The sequence below is a fragment of the Bidens hawaiensis genome, unplaced genomic scaffold (genome assembly GCF_021521415.1).
Source record: "Bidens hawaiensis isolate Kalapana, Puna unplaced genomic scaffold, B.hawaiensis_p1.1 tig00010984_1, whole genome shotgun sequence".
NCBI lineage: Eukaryota > Viridiplantae > Streptophyta > Magnoliopsida > Asterales > Asteraceae > Bidens > Bidens hawaiensis.
In genome coordinates this window covers 125830-149415 of record NW_027491849.1, presented here as the reverse complement: position 1 = coordinate 149415, position 23586 = coordinate 125830, and the positions used below count along the sequence as shown (strand labels likewise).

The 23586-nt window shown below is 33.8% G+C and overlaps 2 protein-coding genes across 2 annotated transcripts; one reads left to right on the top strand and one right to left on the bottom strand.

The window, feature by feature from the left end:
- Window positions 1-16173: 16173 nt before the first annotated feature.
- On the top strand, window positions 16174-21248 carry LOC143536898 (zinc finger CCCH domain-containing protein 44-like). The gene is made up of 10 exons (XM_077030784.1): window positions 16174-16291; window positions 17852-17931; window positions 17999-18186; window positions 18496-19384; window positions 19473-19576; window positions 19680-19739; window positions 19853-19903; window positions 19992-20062; window positions 20172-20338; window positions 20729-21248. The coding sequence occupies exons 1-10, from the start codon at window positions 16191-16193 to the stop codon at window positions 21103-21105; spliced, it is 2088 nt and encodes a 695-aa protein (XP_076886899.1). The 5' UTR covers window positions 16174-16190; the 3' UTR covers window positions 21106-21248.
- Window positions 21249-21925: 677 nt separating this feature from the next.
- Window positions 21926-22417, bottom strand: LOC143536891 (uncharacterized). Its single transcript, XM_077030780.1, has 3 exons — window positions 22358-22417; window positions 22151-22255; window positions 21926-22076 (listed from the first exon to the last, which is right to left on the bottom strand). Exons 1-3 carry the CDS (start codon window positions 22400-22402, stop codon window positions 21984-21986), a joined length of 243 nt encoding a protein of 80 aa, XP_076886895.1. The 5' UTR covers window positions 22403-22417; the 3' UTR covers window positions 21926-21983.
- Between the last annotated feature and the right edge of the window lie 1169 nt (window positions 22418-23586).

Sequence of the window (23586 nt, the reverse complement as noted above, 5' to 3'; positions counted from 1 at the left end):
ATTTGAAATGATTTAAGCGATCCGTGAAAATATTTTTGATTTTTACAAACATATAGTATGTTTTTATAATTTTACACAAAACTAGCCGAAAAACACTCGTTTTCGCGCTGTTTAACGCACCCGATAAGTTTTTCGCGCCAAAAACCGAACCCGAACTAAATTTGGACCGGGCTTTTCGTATTTGGGCTTGAGAAACCAGATCATTGGGCCAAAACAGCCCATCATGGGCCCATAAAGGCTTCTGATCGGACAGCCCACCCCACCACCCATTCTTTTTATAAAACTTGTTTTACAAGCTTGGTTATTCATTTTGGTTTATAAAAGTTGAGGTCCAAGAAGCTGCAAGATGAATTTCCAGAAATCCTTCAAACCCTAAGGTAAGGAGCTTAAATAAGTAGCTTTTGTACTTGTTTAACCTTGATTAATACCATAAAAACATGTCTTGATTACTAAAAATCATTCCTAACCATGTAAAAATCCCAAAAATGGTCCATAAACATGTTTTGATTATACACATGGTAAGGAACCTGTTTTGATAGTTTTTTTTGGCCATAAACACGGATTAAAGGGTTGAAACGGCGTTTTTACGGTTCAAAAGTTCGTTTTTGTGCACTACCCGAAACCCTAAGTTAAGGGCTGTTATGTTGATGAAAAATTGCTTGTTTTGTGATATAGGACTTGTACCTAGCTTTCTTAGAAGCACAAGAACCTGAAAACTTGATTAGAAAGTCGGAAACGAGCCAAACCCGCTAAGGTAATGCCGAAACACTCGCTTACGGGCTGTTTAGGTTAAGGTTATGATGTGCATATTTTTAGGCCTTGAAATTTTGCAGGGAAATCAGGGACCATGTCATTGAGTCCCTGTTCAAATTTGGTAATTTTTCGACCATCCAAGAATATTTGGCGAATTTATTACCGAATTGGGACGTTTATTTGGGAAAAATAGCTAAAATACTTCAAAATTTATGAAATTTTTCTGAGAACTCAAATTTGATGTATTTTGATCACATATGAATTTTGGGATCATTTGGAGAAGTTTAAAGGTGATTTTCTTATATGCGTTCGTGTGAATTTTTATAGCCGAATTTGGGCCGAAAAGAATATTTCACGAGCTTTTTACATTCTGGAATTGATACAGGTTGATTTGGAACATGATTTGAGCATTCAAGAATTTTTGTGTAATTTTTGGAAATTATTTGGGGTAAATGGACGATTTTCAGGCGAAATATAGCTGATAAAATGAATTTTTATAAATTAATAAATCAGTAAATAAATTCCAGAAATATTTTTATAAAAATCTACATATTTTAATTGATAAGTGGTTAAAATTTCATAATTTAATAATTAACTTTTAATTAATTATGCTAATCTGAATATTAAACAAATTCAATTTTTATAAAAACCGGCAAGTTTGCGACTAACGAACCTGCAGGAATATCAAAACACCAAGAGTGATCAAAAATCACATTTTTGGACTAATTAAGTGAAAATGAACTTTTCTATGAGAAACCTGGACAATCCGGGTGGATTGTGCGCGTTTCTTCTCAAATCAAACTGAATAAACGGAAACGGGCCCCGTGGCTAATCCGGGACCCTAATAAGTGATCCTTCTTTATAACTTAATCATTTTGTTAACCAATACATTTACCCAAGCTTATTTCCCCATAACTGTATACTGAACGCGTAAACGAACAACTTGACCTAGCTGGGAAAACGGGAATCTGAGCCAAGTTCAGTTCTAAGTATTAGACATTGAACAACATAACAACCTAAGCCTATTGCCACTTTCTTGGCATTCCAACTATACCCAGATTAGTTATACAGCCCAGTTTAGTATTGAGATTATAATAATATTAAAATATTAATATTATTATAATATTGATTATATGAACTACTGATAGCGGACCAAACAAACCACGAGCTGATACAGTACTGATTATCGACTAAACCGTGAGTTTCATGACCCCACTATTTAAACAGTTTTACGAACTTTTGGGGTGAAAAGCATGTTTGATTTCATTATACATACCTGAAACATGTATTGATGTGAATTATCTAAGTGCTAACACACAAAAGTCCCCACGATCACAGTGATTAACTTCGAGCCGGTGGCTTGTGAATAGTACTATTGGTTTGACAAACCCAAACGGAATCGGCCTGGTTGCCGTGTCACATAGCGCCGTTTGCACATGACCATATTTATACAAACAGGCTATGTAGTGTTAGACATAGCTACCGGGGCATGTTGTGGGCAGAAAGGGGCCACAGTGGTTGATTGAGTGTGGGAAATGGATGCACGCAGCACATACAGTCAAGGCTTCACTGTAGCTTAGCATAATTACATCATTTACATACATACATACTTATTTCATCATTACAAGTGTTAACTTGTGAATACTCATTACTGTTTTCTTGAAACTCGTGAAACTCACCAACTTTAGTAGTTAACCCGTTTTAAACTGCTTTTCAGGTGTACCTAAATCGGAATGATTTGGTGATCTGTTACTTGCCTGAGGTGCGTGGTTGATGCTATGTGAATAGAAGCAAGGGCGATAGTAGTAAGAATGTATAGTTAACGAACTAGTTTTGTTTGTATCACCTAGACGGTAAAACAATGATAGAACAAAGAAATGTAATATATTGTAAATTAGTTTGTAATGTTTCTTTATAAACAATGTGTTGATACCAGAGATGTCTGTTACATCCCCGTTTTACGCTTCCGCATTGTGCTAGTCGGGGTGTGACATAACGTGTATAAACATGCTTTCCACCCTAAAAATTCGTAAAATAGTTTAAAGAGTGGGGTCATGAAACTCACTGTTTTGTAGGCACTCAGTGCGAGGTCTGCTCGGGGATCGTTGCCCTTGCTATCACTTAGTCCCCATACTCGATATTATAATAATATTAATATTTTAATATTATTATAATCTCAATACTAAACTGGGCTGTATACCTAATCTGGGTATAGCTGGAATGCCCAGAAAGTGTCAATAGGCTTAGGTTGTGATGTTGTTCAATGTCTAATACTTAAAATCGAACTTGGCTCAGTTTCCCCGTTTTCCCAGCTGGGCCAAGTTGTTCGTTTATGCGTTCAGAAAACAGTTATGGGGAAATAAGCTTGGGTAAATGTGTTGGTCGATAAAATGATTAAGTTATAAAGAAAGATCATGCATTGGGGTCCCGGATTAGCTACGGGGCCCGTTTCCGTTTATTCAGTTTGAATTGAGAAGAAACGCGCACAATCTATCCAGATTCTGCAGGTTTCTCATAAAGAGTTCGTTTTTAACTTAATTAATCCAAAAACATGACTTTTGATCACTTTTGGTGTTTTGATATTCCCGCAGGTTTGCTAATCACGAACTTGCCGGTTTTTATAGAAATTAAATTTGTTTAATCTTAAAATTAGTATAATTAATTAACCGTTAATCATTAATTTATGAAAATGTAGTCACTTATCAAATAAAATAGGTAGATTTTTATAAAAAATATTTCTGGAATTATTTACTGATTTATTAATTTATAAAAATTCATTTTATCAGCTAAATTTAACCTGAAAATTTTTCGTTTATCCCAAACGATTTCTAAAAATTCCACAAAAATTCCTGGATGTTCAAAATCTATCCCAAAAGCATCTGTACATATTCCAGAATTTAACAAGCTTGTTCAATATTCCTTTCGGCCCAAATTCGGCTATAAAAATTCATACGAATGCGTTTGCACAAAACACACTTAGACTTTTCCAAATTCCCCCAAATTTTATATGTGATCAAAATATACCAAATATGAGTTCCCAACCAAAGTTCATAATTTTTCAAACATTTTAACTATTTTTTTCCAAATAAACATCCCAATTCGGTAATAAATTCGCCAAATATTCTCGGATGGTCAAAAAATCACCAAATTTGAACAGGGACTCAATGATATGGTCCCTGATGTCCCTGAAAAATTTCAAGACCTAACAATATGCACATCACAACCGTAACCTAAACAGCCCGTAATCAAGCATTTCGGCTAGAGGTGCACAAATCGGTTTTTTTGAAAAAACCGGTTCGGTTATTAACCGGACCGGTTTTTTTTATCCAGAAAAAAACCGGTTCGGTTAATAACCGGACCGGTTATTAACCGGTTTTTATCAATGAAAACTCAAACCGGCCAAACCGGTTTGGACCGGTTTAGAAACCGGTTAGAACCGGTTATTAAACCGGTTTTTTTATAACCGGTTTTTAATAACCGGTCTAACCGGTTAACCGGTTTTTTTTTTTTTTTTTTTTTTTTTTTTTTTTTTTTTTTTTTTGCTTTAGGGTTTAGGGTTTAGGGTTTCGTTGTTAGCATTCTTTGCTTGGAAGATTAAAAACACATAACTTTCATTTATAGCTTTTACATTAAAAATACAAACATTAAATCGTTATCGCATATTCGTAACTCAAAAATACAAACATTAAAGAATGCTTAGACACGATTACATTAACAAGTTGATGTTTGTTACTCATTTTCTTCGCTACCCGATCCCGAGCTATTCCTTAGGTAATCGTCGTACGCGGCTTCTTCATCGGTCATTGGTTGAGTGTGTCCTTGATTGACCTCGTCTTCATACAAGGCCGCCTCATACTCCATTTCTCCCTCGAGTGAGCGTTGATGTTGTGCCCTATCTAAAGAGTCCAAGTAATCCTTGTAGCAAATCGACATCTCTACAGCTGGTGGAGTGAGTCGAGTCCTCCTAATCGATATAACCCTGCCAGAAACAGAAAAAGCAGACTCCGAAGCTACCGTGGAAGCTTGGACCGTTAGTAAATCTTTGGCCATGGCGGCGAGGATCGGAAACTCATCCTCCTTACCTCTCCACCAAGCCAGCAAATCAAGACTTCTAAATTCATCCGGAGTCATGTGTTTCACAAAGTTGGTACCACCATACCTTCCAAGTTCACTGCTTGGGGTGTTTACCCTTTGACGTTTACCGGCGTCTTCCCAAATCATGTAGTACATCCCCATTTCAAGGTCGGTTTGGGATTGGGATTGGGCAACAGCTCTTAACGAGTCATGAATTTGGGAAGACGACCCGTGTTTTGTAAGGTAAACATCATACATGTTTGCCAAGGTGGTGTTGAAAGCATTCTTTAAAGTTTGGTTATAATGGGGGTTTTGATCGTCGTTTAACTCTAGCTCATCACAAATTTTTTCTATTAAAGCTTCAACACCACCAACATTGATGCAAGGGTTTAACGCAGCCGCACAAGTCAAAACAGCGGGTAGTTGTTGAAAATATTTTCTAAATTTTTCTTTCATTTTTGCACCCATATCAAAATAAGGTGCACCCCTACAATGAATTTCAGTCAACTTTGTGCACATGACAGCAATTTTTGGTAAAGCAATGGGGCTTGTTGGATAGTAAACCCCGGATAAACTAGTTGTGCAAGATTTAAAAATTTGAAGAACCTCCGTAACGATCTCAATCAATAACCAGTTTCTAGGATCGTACGGTGCACATTTACCCCTATTTGACAAAATTTGATGAAACGCAATTAACGATTGTTTTTGTTGGATGGCTTTCTCAAACATTTCACAAGTCGAGTTCCATCTTGTTGGACAATCCCAATTAGGCCCCAACCATTGACAGTTAGCTTCTTCACAAAATTTTTTGTATCTTGAAAATGTTGAATTGTTGCTAAAAACATCTCGTAACATTCTTTTAAAATTGTTTCTTTGCGTTTCGATCACGTTTAACCCATCTTGCACGGCCAAGTTGATAATATGTGCAATGCATCGGCTATGAAAAAACGCTCCATCACAGATAGGTTTATACTTTAATTTTAAATGGCCAACCGCGGCCGTATTGTTGGACGCGTTATCAAACGATATTGAAAAGATTTTATCTTCAATCTTGTATTGTCGAATGACTTTATCCAAGAGTTTAAAAATATTTCTACCCGTGTGCGGGTAATCAAACAATTGAAACGCAACGGTTCGTTTCATCATTTGCCACGACCGGGGGTCAACCCAATGAGCCGTCACACAAATGTATGAGTCGGGCGAACCATTAGGTACCGACCACACATCCGTTGTTAAGTTCACACCAGTTTGTAAGTTTGAAAAGTATGAAATTAGTTCGGATTTAGCGTTTTTCCATGCTTTAAGACAATCTCTTCTAAGGGTCGAACGACTTACGTGTTGGTAGCGTGGTTGAACATACTTTTGCATCATCTCCGTGAATTGAGGGTTGTCGAAGTGGTTGAAAGGAAGTGATTGTTGAATCACAAAGTTGCCAAACTGTTGACGTACCGCTTCAAGGTCGTACGTAAACACCGTTCCTTGATTCGTCATCTCCGGCTGCGAACTACTTCCGGATTCGTCCTTCAAGACCTTGCAAGAGGGCTTTTCTACATGAGCTCTTAAACTGGAGTTTGCTTCTTTGTTATAAAACTTCAAACAATGTTTGCATCTAGCTTTTTGGGTTCCGTTAGACATTTCGCATAGGTCGAAATGTTGCCAAATATCTTGGTTTCGTTTCGTGGGGATGACCCGAACGACGGTTTCTCCCGTGTTCGAGGCACCCATGTTGACCGATGAAGCAGCACTTTGGGAGGCCATGATAATCGACTACGAATTAAGAGTGGTATACTCGAGTATGAAATAAACGACTACGAAAGAAGAGCGTTTGGAGTTGTATAATCGCGTATGAAATAAACGTTTAGAGCGTTTGGAGTTGTATAATCAAGTGTGATCTAACCAATACCCAACCTAAACTATATATAGATGTTTGTGGGGGTAAAATGGTAAAAAAACAAAAAAAAAAACGGCTAAAAAACGGTCAAAAAAAAAAAAAACGGCTATAAAGCCGTTTGGTAACGTTCGAAAACCGGTTTAACCGGTTAACCGGTTATTAAAAAACCGGTTAACCGGTTTTTTTTATAACGGTAATAAACCGGTTATTTTAAAAACCGGTTAACCGGTTTTTTAATAACCGGTTATTTAAAAAAACCGGTTTTTTTTATAACCGGTTATAAAACCGGTTTTGGCTCCAAAACGTATAACCGATACGTAAACCGGTTACGTAAACCGGTCAAACCGGTTTTTAAAAAAACCGGTTTTTAAAAAACCGGTTTCCGGTTGAACCGGCCAAACCGGTTCCGTAACCGGTTTTTTTGAACACCTCTAATTTCGGCATTACCTTAGCGGTTTTCGCCCGTTTTCACTCCCTTAATCCAATTTCCGGGTTCTCATGCTTCTATATAAGCTACTTACAGGTCCTATATCACAAACCAAGCATGTATCATCAAGAGACCAGCCATGAAAGTTAGGGTTTCGGTTAGGGTTCTAAACCGAACTTTTGAACCGTAAAAACTTCGTTTAAACCCTCTAATCCGTGTTTATGGCCAAAAAAGAGTATGATTCTGATTTCTAAACATTTGTAGGATCAAAACATATTTTTGGACCATTTTTAGGGTTTTTTCATGGTTAGGAATGATTTTTGGTAATCAAACTATGCTTATATGTGTTTATACATGATTAATCAAGTTAGAAATTGATTAAAATGATCAAGTTACCTAAGCCTTTGTTGAGTTTTTGCAGGAGCAGCAAGAAAACTTCCAGAAATGGCAAGAAGATGATATGAAAATATCTTATAATAACATAATATAAAAAAGAAAACCAAGGGTAAAAAGTCTTTTTTGGCGGGCTGGGCTTGTTGGGCCCCATTTGGGCTCAATTTTGGCCCATTAGTCTCGTTTTACATGCCCAAACGTGAAATCCCGAGTTCAAGTTTATTTGGGGTTCGGTTTTTGGCGACAAAAATATATCGGGTGCGACAAACACTGCGAAAACGAGTGTTTTTTGGCTAGTTTATTGTAAATTTAGAAAAACATACTATTTGTTTGTAAAAATCAAAAATATTTTCATGGATCGCTTAAAACATCCCTAACAAGTGTTTGGTAGATCTTTTTCGGCTTAACTGATGATACAATGCTTGTTTCAGAACTATCTTTCGCGTTTAAGCTCATAGCGGGTAGTTAAACGAACATGTTTTCGTTTAACTAGTTTGCTATCATGCTAAGGCCTTAATATCAATATGTTGGCTTGTAATAGAAATATATCACTTATAGATGGCCCCCCGGGATATCCGGGTCATAACCAGACCCGTTCGGTTATTTGTTTGTTCGTTAAGCAATAAGCGATTAAACGCTTATTCGAGTTTGTAAGTACTAAGGTGTATTCGATTTTTTCACGAATGTCACATATTTGAAGAGTTCTAGGGTTTTCATTTTTGATGAATGTGAAAGCTTAGTGACTGAAGATATTGATTTGTGATGATGAGTTGTAAAAAAAGCGAGATTTATTATAGGCAAAACTTTTTTTTAAAACTAAGAACGATGATTATGGAAAGAATAATGTGAGTGGTGAAGGTTTAGGCAGATTAAATGGTAAGGTTAGTCAAAATTTACCATTGTAAACACTATTCCATTGAAACAATGGCTAGTAAAACGAAACAACTGTTATATAGTAAAACAACTGTTGTCTCTCATTAATCAGTAGTTTTGAATAAACTGATCAGACTTTTTGAAAATATCGATGAACATCAGCAGTTTAATAAAAAACAATTGTGTTTATCAGTTGCTTGAATTATTTTTCGAAACAACAATTTTGAAAAAGAGACCCTTTGAAAATAATTGATCAGTTGTTTATGTGACACCCGTCAATTTCTGAATTTAGTATTTGTATATGTTAACCCTACATGGGCTTGTGTTCAGATCTTTATCATTAATAAAGCTTGTATTTATTAGTATTTTTTTGTGTTTAATTCATTTTATATTGTTTAAATATGTTAAACAACTCTTGTATTTGCATATTTCAGGCTAAAATCACATTTCTAGAAAGTACAGGGACTAAAATTGACAAAACAAAACTTGTTGGTGAACCCAACCCGTCGCGCAGCGTGATGGGGATGTCCCCCTTTGCCTCACATAGTGCGACCAGTTACTCGTGTAGCCGGTTCGTGTTTGAACTTCATTTTTAACCCGTTTAATCCGATATTCAGATTTGTTTCGTAAATCTTCTTGTGTAATTGATAAGCATGAACGTATACTTGTTCATAAACTTATACATGACTATAAAACTCAAGTTTATCCATCAGATCTTTTAAACCCTTGAGATAAGCTCAAACTTAATGATAAATCCAATATCTTTGATTCAAACGAATTCGTGATCAAGTTTGACCACGCCTATATAAACATTCCTTGTTCTATGTAAATTGTTTACACATCTCAATTCGCTCTCAAAATCCGTTCTTTTTGTGTTTAATCTCAAGATCTTGAAGCTTTGACTTTTGGAAGTCAACTTTTCCTTAGTTCTTGTTGTGTCTAGTTCTTCAATCAATCGTCGGGTAAGTTTGCATTTTTATTGCTAATTAACAACCCATGAACAAAAGTCTTCATCTTATTTCAATTGATTGGAGGATTTTCATGTTAAATTGAATCAATTTCAATCTAAGGCATATGTTAAGAACAAATTTGTGGCTTTTTGATTAGACCATGAATTAACCTGCATTAGCTTCTTACTTTTTAATGTTTTATGTTTGTTATTGTGTTTTGGTCGTATTGGACCCGAATATGATCTTACCGTGACATTCAGATCAAACATGAACCAACACTCTTTTAAGTCTTGATTTCTGTCAGGCTCTTCATTCTCATTATCATCATCATTTTCACCATCGTCTGCATCAACACTATCATCACTGCTTTCATCACCATTACAATACATTGCATAAATGAATTTTATGACATTTACCACATTCTCATCATTCACCTTCACACCAACATTATCTTCTTTAGTATAGCCAACATTCACATCTGGATCATCATCAGTTTCATTACCATATAAGGTAGACGTCAGATCTATGGCATTAACCTCATTATCCCCCTTTTTTGGTGTATATGAGGTATTCTCAACTTCAACATATTTAGCTTTAAGAACCTCAATCTCCTTAAAAGCTATTTCAAGTTGCTGCTTTAACTTGGCATTTTCATCAATCTGGGAGATATTCTTAGATTTTACCTACATATTTGTATTCATCAAATCTATATTTTGGGTTTATCATAAAAATCCATATAAGTTGTTCTTCATGATCATGGTAATTTTATCATAAAAATCTTATATTTTGGTTTTAAGAATCATTATAGTCATGGATATCCAAGATAAACACTTTAATTTTTCTAAATCTTGGATTAAACCTAGTTATTTTGCAAGAACAAGCATGAATATATATATTTATCTAAATCTTATGATCCATTGATGATCATAAATTTTTACACGTTTTCTTTTAAATAAGATGATTTATACAAAATTATATCTATTTAATTTTTCTTTAAAACAGGACTACTATACTTGATATCTTTAATAATTAATTATTGTTCCACATCAACTAGCATGTACAATTTCTTTAAAATAGATCATGAAAAGCCTTTAAACTAATTAATTAGTAAATTAAATTATCTAACTACTATATTAAAGTAACATATAGTTTCTACGTGGCCTTTAATTAAGCTATCCACATAGAATTCCACCTCAACAATTTTCAAAATTATAATTTACACCTAATATGCTATTTAATTTTAATCTACTTATTTAAACTATTAAAACAAAATCATTCTTTCATAAGGTATGTTATTATGAATCAATACGATAAAAATATGTTTTATTAAACATATTTTTAGACATATAAATAGATTTTAATATGCTTTTGAGACGGCAAGGTATGCTATTACGTATATTATTAAATTTAACTTTTTGTTGTATTTTTTTAACCACCCGTGTATTACACGGGCTATATCCTAGTTTTGTTACTAAAATAAAACAAAACATTTAATCATAAATTGTTTATAATCTTGTTATTTAAGCTTATATTAATAAGTTATAATTATGTATTTACAAATCATTATTCAACTAATAAATATCAAATGATTTGCATAAACTTTAATTCATTTTTTTATAAAAAAATCCCTAAGTCCCAATTTGTCGTAGTTTTAGACTCGTTAAAATCTAGCATTACTTGTTTAGGATAATCCGTTGTTATTCTCCGCCTCGTTGTTCGGCTCATTCAAACTATCATCCTCATTTTCAAGGTGAATTTCTCACACCCCCTTTTTAGCGCTTTTAAAATTTTGGGGGTAGCATGTATATCCTATTCAAACAATTGCTTAGTTATGTTTTATTCAAACTACAATTCGCATTATGGACTTGTGTGTTTATTTTCTTACTTGCGTTGTGTGATTATCCGAGTACGTTGATTGTTACCAACTGGAAAGGATCTTACTTGCGTTGTTACACATGTTCATAGAATTGTATGGTCTTTATGTATGCATACAAAACTATGTGATTCTCACAAACTACTTGTTAGTTGACCTTTTACTTTATATACATGTTATATGTACAATTATTAGAGGTTGAAGAAATGACGATACTAGACTTAGGATATTTAAATTAATGGACAAGCTGATTTGAATGTTTCTTCATATTCAATGTAATCTCTTTGTTTCGAATTTGTGTATTTGATGTTCAAAGTAATTAATAATAATATTATCACTTAATAGTGTCACATGTGTTTTGAGCAATCTGTACGTCACACTCGGGAGTTTCTGCTTAAGCCGGGGTGTTACAATGTGCCATCTACATAATTTTTGGTGCCATTAGGGAAGACTGCATTGCATGAATTCATGAGGGCTTGGTCCACATTAGTATCACGCATGGCTCCATAAAATCACCGAGCATTTCTTTAAGTTTCTCGAGAGTCCATGTGAAGTTCTTCTCTCGTTCTCCGATTAAAAACGCATGGGCGATACAAAACGACTTTGATGTCGATGTCACACCGACAAATCCAACCAACGACTAGTTGTACATGCTGGTGTTGTACTTTGTGTCAATCAACAATACCTCGGGGAATGCACGCCACATTTTATGCGACTTATTATGACAGAAGAAAATATCCTCCGTCCTGTTGTTAGAAGCATTCTCTCGGGTATAGTACACGAAACCATTGTTAAGGAGAAAGTTTTCCAATGCATTCCTCCAACTCATTGCGGGACTCAAAAATCTGAAATAGTTTTAAGCTATTTTTTAAATAATGTAAAAAAAAATAATAATAACTTAAACAAAACATAGGGTGTCTTACATTATCTGTTTTATACGAAACTGTCGACTCGCGTATGTAGTCATCATCATAATTATCTTCGTCATTTAAGTTTCTCCCAGCATCATGATTATCCTCATCATTGTCATTTAAGTTTACCCCAACATCATGATTATCCTCATCATACTCGTTTCCCCCATGGTACGAAAATTGGGTTCCGTAAACAGGGCCTCTACTACTGGTACGAAGAAAAAGATTGACCTCCATAATCCAACCTGGCAACAGGTAACTGGTACGACGGTTGACTGTCGTAAACGAAATACTCCTAACATTTACTAGTTAAAAATCAAACAACAGTAGTAGTAGTAATAATAATAATAATAATAATATAATAATACAATAATAATATAATAATAATGATATAATAATAATTAGATTTTAATAATAATAATAATAATAATAATAATGTTTTAATAATAATAATTATTATTATAATAATGATAATGATAACACTAATAATAATAACAATAATAATATATTAATAATAATAATATATTAACACTAACAATAATAAAATATTATTAATAATTATTATTATAACGGCAATAGTAGCATATATTAGTTAAAAATCAAAATAACGACTTTATATCAAATAAATATATATAATGAAACCTGGTTCAAATTTGGTAAGCCCGACGAGCTAGGCTGACCGTAAATATGTTCAGGCTGAATATCATAGCCGACATACTTCTAACAAAACGTAATGTAGCATGTCTTAGTTAAAAAAGCAACTAACGACTGCATACTAAATGAATATAAAACGAAACCTGGTTCAAATCCGGTAACTACGATGTGCTAGGCTGATCGTTAAGCGCACAACCTAACTCCTCCTCGTTCGAGTCTTGAAATAAATGGTTGAACCATGCAATTATGTGTATATGTTATAAAATATGTGTTGTGTGTATGTGTGTATTATGAGAATTTTACCATCGGTCGTGTATGCATATATAATAATAAAGATAAAGGAGGGAGAGGGAGGGGGAGCCGGGCTCCAATAATTCAAATGGGTATAATGTTAGTATTTTAGTGTAATTGGATTAACTGGTCGATCAATTTAATCATAGTAAACATTAAGCAAGTTCGGGATGTGCGGAGTGCACGCTTTCTTTAGTTTATTATGATATTAGGGGCGAAGCCCCTAACGAACGGGGGTCCGGGGGCAGCGCCCCCGGTTGCGGGGTTCTAGGGGCAACAGCCCCTAGCAAGGTCTAAGGGGCAGCGCCCCTAGCTGGGGTTAAGCTGCCAGGTCAGCTTGAAAAAATTTTATTTTCGTTAATATTGCTTCATTAAAATTTCATTAGAAAAATGAATTTTATGATTATGTCACACATAATCATAAGTTTAATTTGGAGTTTATTTATTAACGAATTTTGAATTTTGAATAGATAACTGCTTAAAGCAGTTATCTAACTTTGAAACTGCTCTAGGTTAATATATCGTTCATATTTGGATTGACGATTTTTTTCCTTGGTTCATCTTCCTCACAAATTCCATACGAAATTCTTGTCTCAAGTTAGAGTTTTATCCGATTGAAGTATTTTGGAGAACCACTAAAATAACTTTTAATCTGAAAGTTATCACATGACTCTCTAAATAATCCAGGTTGCTATTTTGAAATCCCCAACATATAATACGCCCCGTATAGCACTATACGGGGTGTATATAGTACGACTTGACAACCTAGGACTACTTTTTGCAGTCCTAGGTTTGACTGACCCTAATATGCTGCGTATAGGGCTATACGCGTCGTATTAGGGGGTGTTTGGGGTGTCCCCGGCACAACCCTTAAATAATCTATTAGGTTACTATTGCCAATCATGTTAAACCAGTTTTAGCAAACTCCTAAGATTGGATCCAGTTGTAATATGTAAAAATTAGTTAAGAGGTGAGTAGGTGACCTGCGATTGAAGTTGTATAAACTGTGAATGGAAGGTAAGAGTTAATAAAGTTGCAATTTTGACTTTTGTTTAACCTCAAATCATGTATAGAAGTAGGGGTATTAAGAAAAGTGGATGATGATGGTGGTGATTAACTATTAGTTTGGGTTTTTGTTTATGGTTTTATTTACATTGTGCACATATTGAAATGGATGTTACCAATATAAAGTCCTTTAAATCCAGTTCTTTTGATTTTGATGCAGTTGTCGATAAGGTATGCATTATCCACCATCTTTTGTTATGTGCCTTTGGCTGAAGGGCTGAGAATGATGGGGATCATTATGGTAACGAGAGGCAAAATATAAGATTGTACGAGACCAATACATTCTATCTGGTAAATTATAAGTCTTAATGCTAATGTACTTGCTTGATGTTGTGTATGTAGAAGATGGGAGCTTTTGGTTAAACATTTGAACGTTTGCATTCGATACTGGCAAACATGATGTTGTATATTCTTTGTGATGGTTTTTTTGTCTTTTATGTCATGTGTTGTTTGTAAATGTATTGGAACATTGTAACTAGAGGATGGGATGTGTTTTAAATAAAAGTGGGGTTTTTTGGTAATTTAATTTTTTAATTTTGAGAGTAAATATGACTAATTTGGTATCATGATAATAACAGCAGTAGAAATATTATCAAGAAATGAAAATTTTGATGCTCTTTGAAGTTTGCTATTGTGGGGCCTTCGGCTCCCTTCTCATTGTCAAACATCGATTGCAAAATAGGTCTTGCTTCAATTGCTTTATCATATTTGTTGGTTATATATAGTATTCAACTTTTTTTTATGGATTAGGCTTTCAATTGGTACTTATGCTGCCTAATAGATGTATCATAAACTTATGGAGGTTTCAAAACTTACAATCACATTTCTTTAGTTTTCGTTCATTCAGACCAACATTTATTTTGTCTTATAGTGACGTTAGGGTCGTCTGATTCAATAATAAAATTACTAAATACCCATGGTACCCTCTCTTTATTGTTATAAAAATATGAACTCCATGTATTAGTATGTAAAAATAAAAAGGTTAAAACCTTTTGTGTAAAATGAGTTGTGTTCGAATTGTTTAGCGAATTAGAGTGTCATGCTCGACTTCATATTTTTGACACGATTTTCGGTCTCAGATCGTGTTTAGGTTCGTGTAGGGTCTAATCATCAAACACGAGGTTCGTTTAGGTTTGCATCCTTATTGTTTTAATTTACTGTTGTAGTCGTGTTTGACCCATCAATTGCTATAAAAGTGAAACTTTTTGAAAATACTTTCGGGTCAAAAAGTTAAGTTTTAAGATAAAACGATATGCCTATTGATGTGTTGCCTATCTCAATGTTGTTAGCTGGAACTCACATATCTATTTTTGTCTGCTTATTATATCAGGTTGAAAAAGATGTTAAACGTCAGCAAAAAAACATTATCTAAAAGAGGTCGAGATAAGAATAACGTACGTTACTTTAACAATCCGGTTAGACACCGACATAAATATTTTGTAACACCCCAATGGCCCGGTTTCTATCATAAAGATAAAATACACTTTTTTTACAAACCGTTGGCCCAAATATTTTGTATGTTTATGCCTTTTAAATGTTATGTTTCTGTTTGAATATGACTTGCAATTATAAATCATGTTGTCGTTTTAAAAAGCATACTAAAAAATATGTTGTCGTTTTAAATTGTATATGTTTAGTTGAGGATTTTTATATTTACGCCCCCTTGTAGTACACGAGTCAATAATTTGGTTTATAAAATATCACATAATAATAACATACTATATTTAAATTTAAAGATTATAATATTTCCCAAAAGCCACTCATCACTCACTTAGTCGCACACCCACCAAAAACCCTTTTCTTTAAAAGCATTTGTCTTTCTTTTTCTTCTCTTCTTCTTTTTCTTCTCTCCTGCTTTCATCAGCGACCACTGCTTTCACTTCCACAATCCAATCATCAACATTTTTATCGATTCTTGAGCATTTTCTCAAATGATCGTTTTTGACCGCCGATTGAGTTAAAGATCGTCTTTTTAGGGCTAAAAATTAAAGCATCAAATCTAGAGCAGAACACACATTGTATTGGCCTTGCAAACATGAAAAAGAAAGCCAAGAAAGTTGAGAAAAATGAGGACGATTCTGAAGAATGGTGCTTTGTTTGCAAAGATGGTGGTGATTTGATCATTTGTGATCATAAGTGAGTCTGTTTTTGGTTCATGATTTCATGTTTGAATGCATGTTTAGTAGCTGTAAGGGTATTTTGGTCTTTTGGCTTGGTTAAAGATTTGAGTTTATGAAACCCCCAAATCAGTTGGTATGGCGGATCACTTGATTTATTGGAAAAAAAATCTTAATTGAATGCATGCTTAGTAGCTTCAGGGGTATTTCAGTCTTTTAAGTTAGTTAAAGATTCTGTGTTCATGAAACCCCCAAATCAGTTGTTATGGAGGATCACTTGATTTAGTGAAAAAAAATCTGTTTGAATGTGTGTGCTTCAGGGGTAGGGGTGAGCAAAACCCGGGTAAGACAGCGAGACCCGATGATCCCACTAATTGGGTCAGGTCTCGTGCGTCTGACCTTTTTCTCTTTACATAAATGAGGTAAGATCCGCGAGACCTGATCTAATCAGACCCATTATTTACAATAGGGTTGGGTCCTGAGAATACTACTAAACGGGTTTGGGTTAGGCAGGCCTCGCGGGTCCAGCCTATTTGCACACCCCTATCTGGTATTTTGGTCCTTTAGGTTGGTTAAAAATTCTGTGTTTGTGAAATCCCCATATCATTATTTTATGGAGGATCACTAAATTTATTGAAAAAGAATTTTGTTTAAATGCATGTGTAGTAGGCTTCAGGGGTATTTTTGTCTTTTAGGTTGGTTAAAGATTCTGTGTTTGTGAAACTCCATAAGCTTTTATGGAGGATCACATGATTTATTGAAAAAGAATCTTGTTTGAATGCATGTGTATTAGCTTCTGGGGTATTTTGGTCTTTTAGCTTAGTTAAAGATTATGAAACCCCCAAATCAATTGTTAAAGCAGGATCATTTAATTTATTGACAAAAAACCTTGTTTTAATGCATGTTCAGTAGCTTCAAGGGTACTTTACACTTTTAGTTTGGTTAAAGATTTGAGTTCATGAAACACCCAAATCAATTTTTAATGCAGGATGTATGCAAACATCACTTAATTCGTTGAAGAATAACCTTGTTTGAATGCATGTTTAGTCGTCATAAGGGTATTTTGGTCTTTTAGCTTGGTTAAAGATTTGAGTTCATGAAACCCCAAATCCGTTGTTATGGATGATCACTTAATTTACTGAAAAAAAAACCTTGTTTGAATGCATGTTTAGTAGAGTCTAGGGTATTTTGGTTTTTTAACTTGGTTAAAGATTTGAGTTCATGAATACCCCAAATCAATTGCTATGTTCACTTAGTTTATGGAAACAAGGACCTTGTTAGAATGAGTGTTTCGTAGACTCAAGGGTTTTGGTCTTTACGTTTGTAAAAGATATGAGTTCATTTGGTGAGGAGGATGTTGACAAACATCACCGAATTGATTGAAGAAAAACCTTGTTTGAATGCATATCTCCTAGACTCAAGGGTATTTTTGTCTTTTAGTTTACATTCCATTATTGAAAGAGTATGTTGAGCCCGATCTGGGATACATCACACATGACAGATACTTTTTTACTTTATTTTTTTGTAATACATTATTTTGAATCATTATAAAATATTAACTTATTTAATGTTATTTCAGGGTTTGCTTGAAATCATACCATCCTGAATGTGTATCTTTTGATGAGTCATCCGGGAAATCTAAAAGCCAGTTCATATGTGGTAAGCTTACACTATTACAAACAAAATATTGATTTATGGTGGTTTTGAAATAATTTGTTGTTTCCAGGTTTGCATAAATGTGAAATATGTAACAGAGCTTCAGATTTCCAATGCTATTGTTGTCCAACAAGTGTTTGCGGACGTTGTATTAGAGATGCGGATTTTGTTTGCGTTAGAGGGAAGAAAGGGTTTTGTGATCATTGCTTGAAGCTTTCAATACTTGTGGAAGAAAAGAAAGATGTGGACTCTGATGGGGTATTTTTGGAATATTACCATTTTACCCTTGTTTATGTTATGTTTTATAATTATTTTAAATTTATAGAAGTTATATTTGAAAGTAAGGGTGTAAATGAGCTGCTTGTGCTACTCGTGATCGGCATGCTTAAAACTCAAATTGAGCCAAGTTCGAGCTGAAAATAAGTGTGTTTAATAAACGAGTCTGAGTCCGGACCATTATTTGAAACTAGAAATGTTGAATAATACAAATTATATTTTGAGTAATCCTCATTTTGATCAAGATTATAAGTTAGTGAAAAATTTATAACATGGAATTTGGTTTAACAGGAAATTGTAGACTTTAACAACCGGAACACTTATGAGACTCTGTACAAGGAATATTGGGAGATCATTAACAGCACCGAAAAGTTGACTCTCGAGGATCTTTTGACCGCCAAAACGAAGCTCAAATCGGGAAAGAATTATGATTCAGACAAACATGATGACAGTGACGAGTACCAGTTATCAGATTCTGATGAAAACGACGAAATTAAACCACATAATTCTTGTAAGAAGCTGAAAAGATCAAAACCCGAACTATCAGGGAAAAAGGTCAAAAGGGATATCAAAGGAAAGTCAAACAAGGAAGAGTTCAGTGGATGGGGGTCGACGCGTGTCATCGAGTTTCTTACACACATAGGAAAAGATACAACCAATCCGTTATCTCAACGTGAGCTAGAAAACATTGTTAAGAGATACAGTATGGAAAATAATCTATTTATCCAAAAGAACAAGATTATCGAGTGTGACGAATGGTTACGGTCCGTTTTTAAGAGAAAAACGATACGATTGAATAGAATTTATGATTCTTTAGAGACCCATTTGGCTGAAAACCAGGTGTCATCTGATGACGATGAAGATGAAGATGAATTCGGGTTTGAATTTGAAGAACTTGATGATGAAGATAAGGAGTTGGTGGTTAATAAAAGGAAGAAAAAGAGTAATAGTGATGATAAAATAATAGAGAAAAAAGAGGATTCGATTGATGTTTCACATTATCAGTTTGCAGCAATTGTGGTTCAGAATATTAAACTTGTTTATTTGAAAAAGAGCTTAGTGTTGAAGTTAATGAAAGAATTTGAGAGCTTTGAGAGTAAAGTTGTTGGAAGTTTTGTGAGAGTTAAGGAAGATGCAAATGGTTTTTCAAAGGGTGGTTATCAGCTAATGCAAATAACAGGTTTCTTGTTTTTGTAAAAAACTAGTTTTATGCAGTTTTTTTTTTTTTATAAATGCAGAATAGTTGTATTATATAAATCTGTTTTCAGGTGTAAAGAAATGTTTGGTTGGTGAAAATGACCATAATTTGATTCTACAAGCAATAGAAACAGATATTAGCATCACTTCGCTATCGGACGACGATTTTACTGAGGTGAGTTGCCACTAAATATTAAAGAAAATGCTAAGTATTAATGATGCTGTGATTTTTATTTTTACTTTTTTGGGTAATGTAATTTGAATCTTCTTAATTTCAGGAAGAATGTGAAGATTTAAAAAAGAAAGTGAAATCTGGCATACTTGGAAAGATTGAGATTGTAAGCATAAATGCCATTATGGTTTTTCTTTATTGCAAATTGAATTGCAGTTAACAAATGCATATCTACATAAATACAAAATTGACCTTGCTGACTTTTATGTCGTGTGACAGACGGTTCTTGAAGAAAAGGCTAGGAGTCTACATAGGGATATTGTGTCACATGTATGTCCAATCAACATTCTTATTTTATGCAATTGCTACTTATTATTATTATTATTATTGTTATTATTATTATTATTTTGTTAATTAGTGGATTCCCCGAGAGCTTAGCTTATTGAAACACCGTATCGATCAAGCAAATGAAAAAGGATGGAGGAAAGAATATCCTTCTTTTAGTAATTGATTGAACTTACTTTTGTACAGATTTAGATCTAATAATACTTATTAATCAAATGTTCATGTGGTCCTTGACTTTACATGTGTATTTTACGCTCTTCGACTATTTGAAAAGACGTGAATTTTTGCTAGATGAAACAAACAAGCAAAAATTACTAGAAGAAGTCCCAAGTGTGGTTCCAGATGTTGAAGATGACAACAAAGATTCACCAAAATCTATTCTGACACATTCATCGTCGGCCCCTTTTGGTATCACTTCAGGTATGATGAAAAATTGACCAAAATATCATTTTGTTGGATTTTGATACCTATATATAGTTGAATCAAAAACAAATCACTCAGTTTTACACACGTATCAGACTTTTTTTCTTAAATATGACTTCAAACTAGTGTGACACGTGCCACCATATCATGTATAGATTCGCTTATGCACTTTTATTCTCATTTAAAAGCGTGTATGCACTATTTTTGTATATAGATTCAAAATATCTAGGGTTTTTTAGGCCATATGCTTGAAATTGATCAGAAAAATGACTGATTTACTCATAAATTTTTGTACTTAATTTAAAAATCAGATTGTTTTTAAATTTTTGTACTTAATTTAGAAAAATAAGGCATGTTATGAATGTTTACAATTTATTTGTGCAAAAGCAAACAAACAAGATGTGCCCGCATCCGAAACATATGAAATGGCGATGAAGCTAGAGAATTTTTTCGCTTCCTTAGAGAAGCAAGAGAGGTCAAGAAAGTCATCTGTGGTGAAAGGTCCAGGTCAACTCTTTGACATTACTAAAGAAAAGTCAAACATTGAGGAATTAACCATGGCGGATGTTGAAGACACTGAAAGCTCTCAATGGTATGTTACAAGCAAAAGTGGTGATCGGGTGGGACCTGTTTCACTGTCGGTGCTCAAGAATTGGAGTCAAGCACAGGCTGCATCAAAGTCTATGATTTATAAGATCAATGAAACTAAAGAAGAGGCGAAACCGTTGACTGCTGTGCTGAATCTTGCTTTTTTAAGGAAATGATGATGTTTTTTAGGTGGGTTTTGGAACTTGTGCTGACTATGCTAAAGTCAAACTAATATGTGCAAGTTTATTAAGTCTGTCTATTTTTAGTGGTGGTATCATGTTAGGGACCAGGTTTTGGAATCATGTTTGTTTGTTCATAGGTAAGATTGGCCCCTATTATGCTTTGCACTTTTGTTTTATTTTAGTTGATGCTTAAAATATGGTGTTTTGCTATTTTGTTCATGGGCTTTGCTGATTGATGTCTATGCAGCACTATAGATGACAAACTGAACACATTTGATTGATCCACACTTTTTGCCGACTTTATTCATTTATTTATTTTTCAGTTATATGCATTTTTACAGGGTTAAAATAGAACTAGTTCTCTTAAAATTATATTTATTTATACTGGTTCCAATTGCTAACATGACACATATAAAGATATCAGCAGTTAACCCGCACGATGCTGCGGAGACGATAGTTTGAACAAAATTTAATATCGAAACATCAATAAAAATAAACATGTTGCAACAAGTTTAGTTTTTATAAAACATAATATAGTTAAACATATATATAGAACGAAACAAAAATAAATAAATAAGCTTGCCAATTATATAATATGGGTGACCAAAGTTGAAACTAATTCTTATATTTACAAAAGACTGACTAAAGTTAAAGGAGGCAAAATTGTAAATACATTTAAAGATTTGATCACTATGCAGGACACAAAGACAGTTCTAATGAACCAGGAACAAGTGTCACACTAATTTATAAAATAATAGAAAAAGTGTATAATATTTGTCTCAAACTTTTATCCGTTTCACTGCTCCAATAAACTTGTTTATTATTGAACAAATGCCCCCATTTCCATGAAAAAAAGTTTTCACATGACATTCTCAAGTTTCAGCTGCAGCTTCTTTCCTCAAAGCTTGCAACCTCTCTTTCAACTTCTTACTTTCTTCAAAATTTGCCTTCCTCTTCACCGCTTTCTGCAAACCGAAACATTTTTTCAATTCATATATCCTAAATAAATCAAAATTTTAACAAATATAAAGAGGCTTACTTCTTGACGGAAACATTTATCGAGCTTTATCTTAAGATCTGTGCACTCACCAAAGAATTTTCCATAAGGATGCTCATTATGACACTTCTGAAACAGTTCAATTATCTACAACAAATAATATTAACAAAACTATACACCGAACACACTTTTTAAAGCTATATAGGTGTTTATTATAGATGAAAAGGGCAAATGAGTCTTTTAACTTACTTCAGCACACATTTGGTGTCTGTGTAAAGTCAACGGAGGATGCATTTCCACGTCTTTTGATCAAAAAACTGCATGGATTAAAACATTCAAAACTTTACTTGGTCATAAAAAGAAACAGAAAACAAGCAAACTTATCAAATTAAAAAAATAAATAAACATGTTTACTCGTTCATTTTGACATCAAAATCACGTTCTATCAATTTCAACCAAAAGATAAAAACTATATGCATACACATATTGAAATCAATTAAACACATGGCATGAAACAAAACAAAAATATATAAGCAATACTCTGATTCAAGACTAAGATAAAGGATATAATACTAAACCCTCACAATGAATATAACAGAATCATTGACTACCATATGAACTCTTTTAGCTTGCAACAATAAATATTAATCAGATCAATGAACTAAACACACATCAGATCACAATAAAACTAACTGGTTAATCACAGTTCAGTTCACTTGTATAAAACAAGTTTGGTGACCTAAAGCGAGACCCTTTTCCGAATTTAATACTACTTTTGAGGCCGGAAGGGGAGGTTTGTTTGCAAGTAAACAAATCTGAAAACATAAGTTTGAACATATGCTAATGGTCTATAACTTTAAAATATATCATAATTAAGTAGTATTAGCAATTGAAAAAGTGGCTTACTTGGGACGGATTTGCAGCCAAACAACCCATTTATAAGTTTAAGTTTATGAATTTTTGCTACTGATCATCTAAACACTAAACTTCAAATTAAACTTTCTTACAATAAACCAAAAATTAATTTCGATGAAAAGGACTCCACATACCAATAGGTCAACTGGATCGGAGCAAAGTAGTGGTCCAGAATCCAAGATTCCAAGCGGATCGATCTAATTGCATGAAAGCAGTGAAATCTACTGCTAATTAAAATTCTTCCATGGATAAATGGTTCAGTAAATAACATCTTTATATTAGGACAACAATGGAACCCTAATTACTAATATAGTGCATGCATTAACAACATCAAGAAACATTAAAACTTGTATTTAATGATCGAATATAATAACTGGTTACAAAATCAAAAGGTCCAATAAAAAATGAATGAAAGAAAGGACATGGATTGATTTAGAAAACCCTAATTTTGCATATATTAGGAGATGGAGATGAACCTTGTGTATATTATCCGTCCGGCAGATTTGTAAGTTATGATGAAGAAGATGATTGAAACAGGAGGAGCATTGGATGGGTGCCGACTA

What these genes read in the sequence shown, in the direction of transcription:
- LOC143536891 (XM_077030780.1), bottom strand. Translation starts at nt 22,402, where the DNA reads ATGCATCCTCCGTTGACTTTACACAGACACCAAATGTGTGCTGAA. An exon ending in GACACCAAATGTGTGCTGAA is followed by an intron (nt 22,256 to 22,357) that starts GTAAGTTAAAAG and finishes TATTTGTTGTAG; the next exon opens with ATAATTGAACTGTTTCAGAA. An exon ending in ATAAATGTTTCCGTCAAGAA is followed by an intron (nt 22,077 to 22,150) that starts GTAAGCCTCTTT and finishes TTCGGTTTGCAG; the next exon opens with AAAGCGGTGAAGAGGAAGGC.
- LOC143536898 (XM_077030784.1), top strand. Translation starts at nt 16,191, where the DNA reads ATGAAAAAGAAAGCCAAGAAAGTTGAGAAAAATGAGGACGATTCTGAA. An exon ending in CGGACGACGATTTTACTGAG is followed by an intron (nt 19,577 to 19,679) that starts GTGAGTTGCCAC and finishes TCTTAATTTCAG; the next exon opens with GAAGAATGTGAAGATTTAAA. An exon ending in ATAGGGATATTGTGTCACAT is followed by an intron (nt 19,904 to 19,991) that starts GTATGTCCAATC and finishes TTTGTTAATTAG; the next exon opens with TGGATTCCCCGAGAGCTTAG.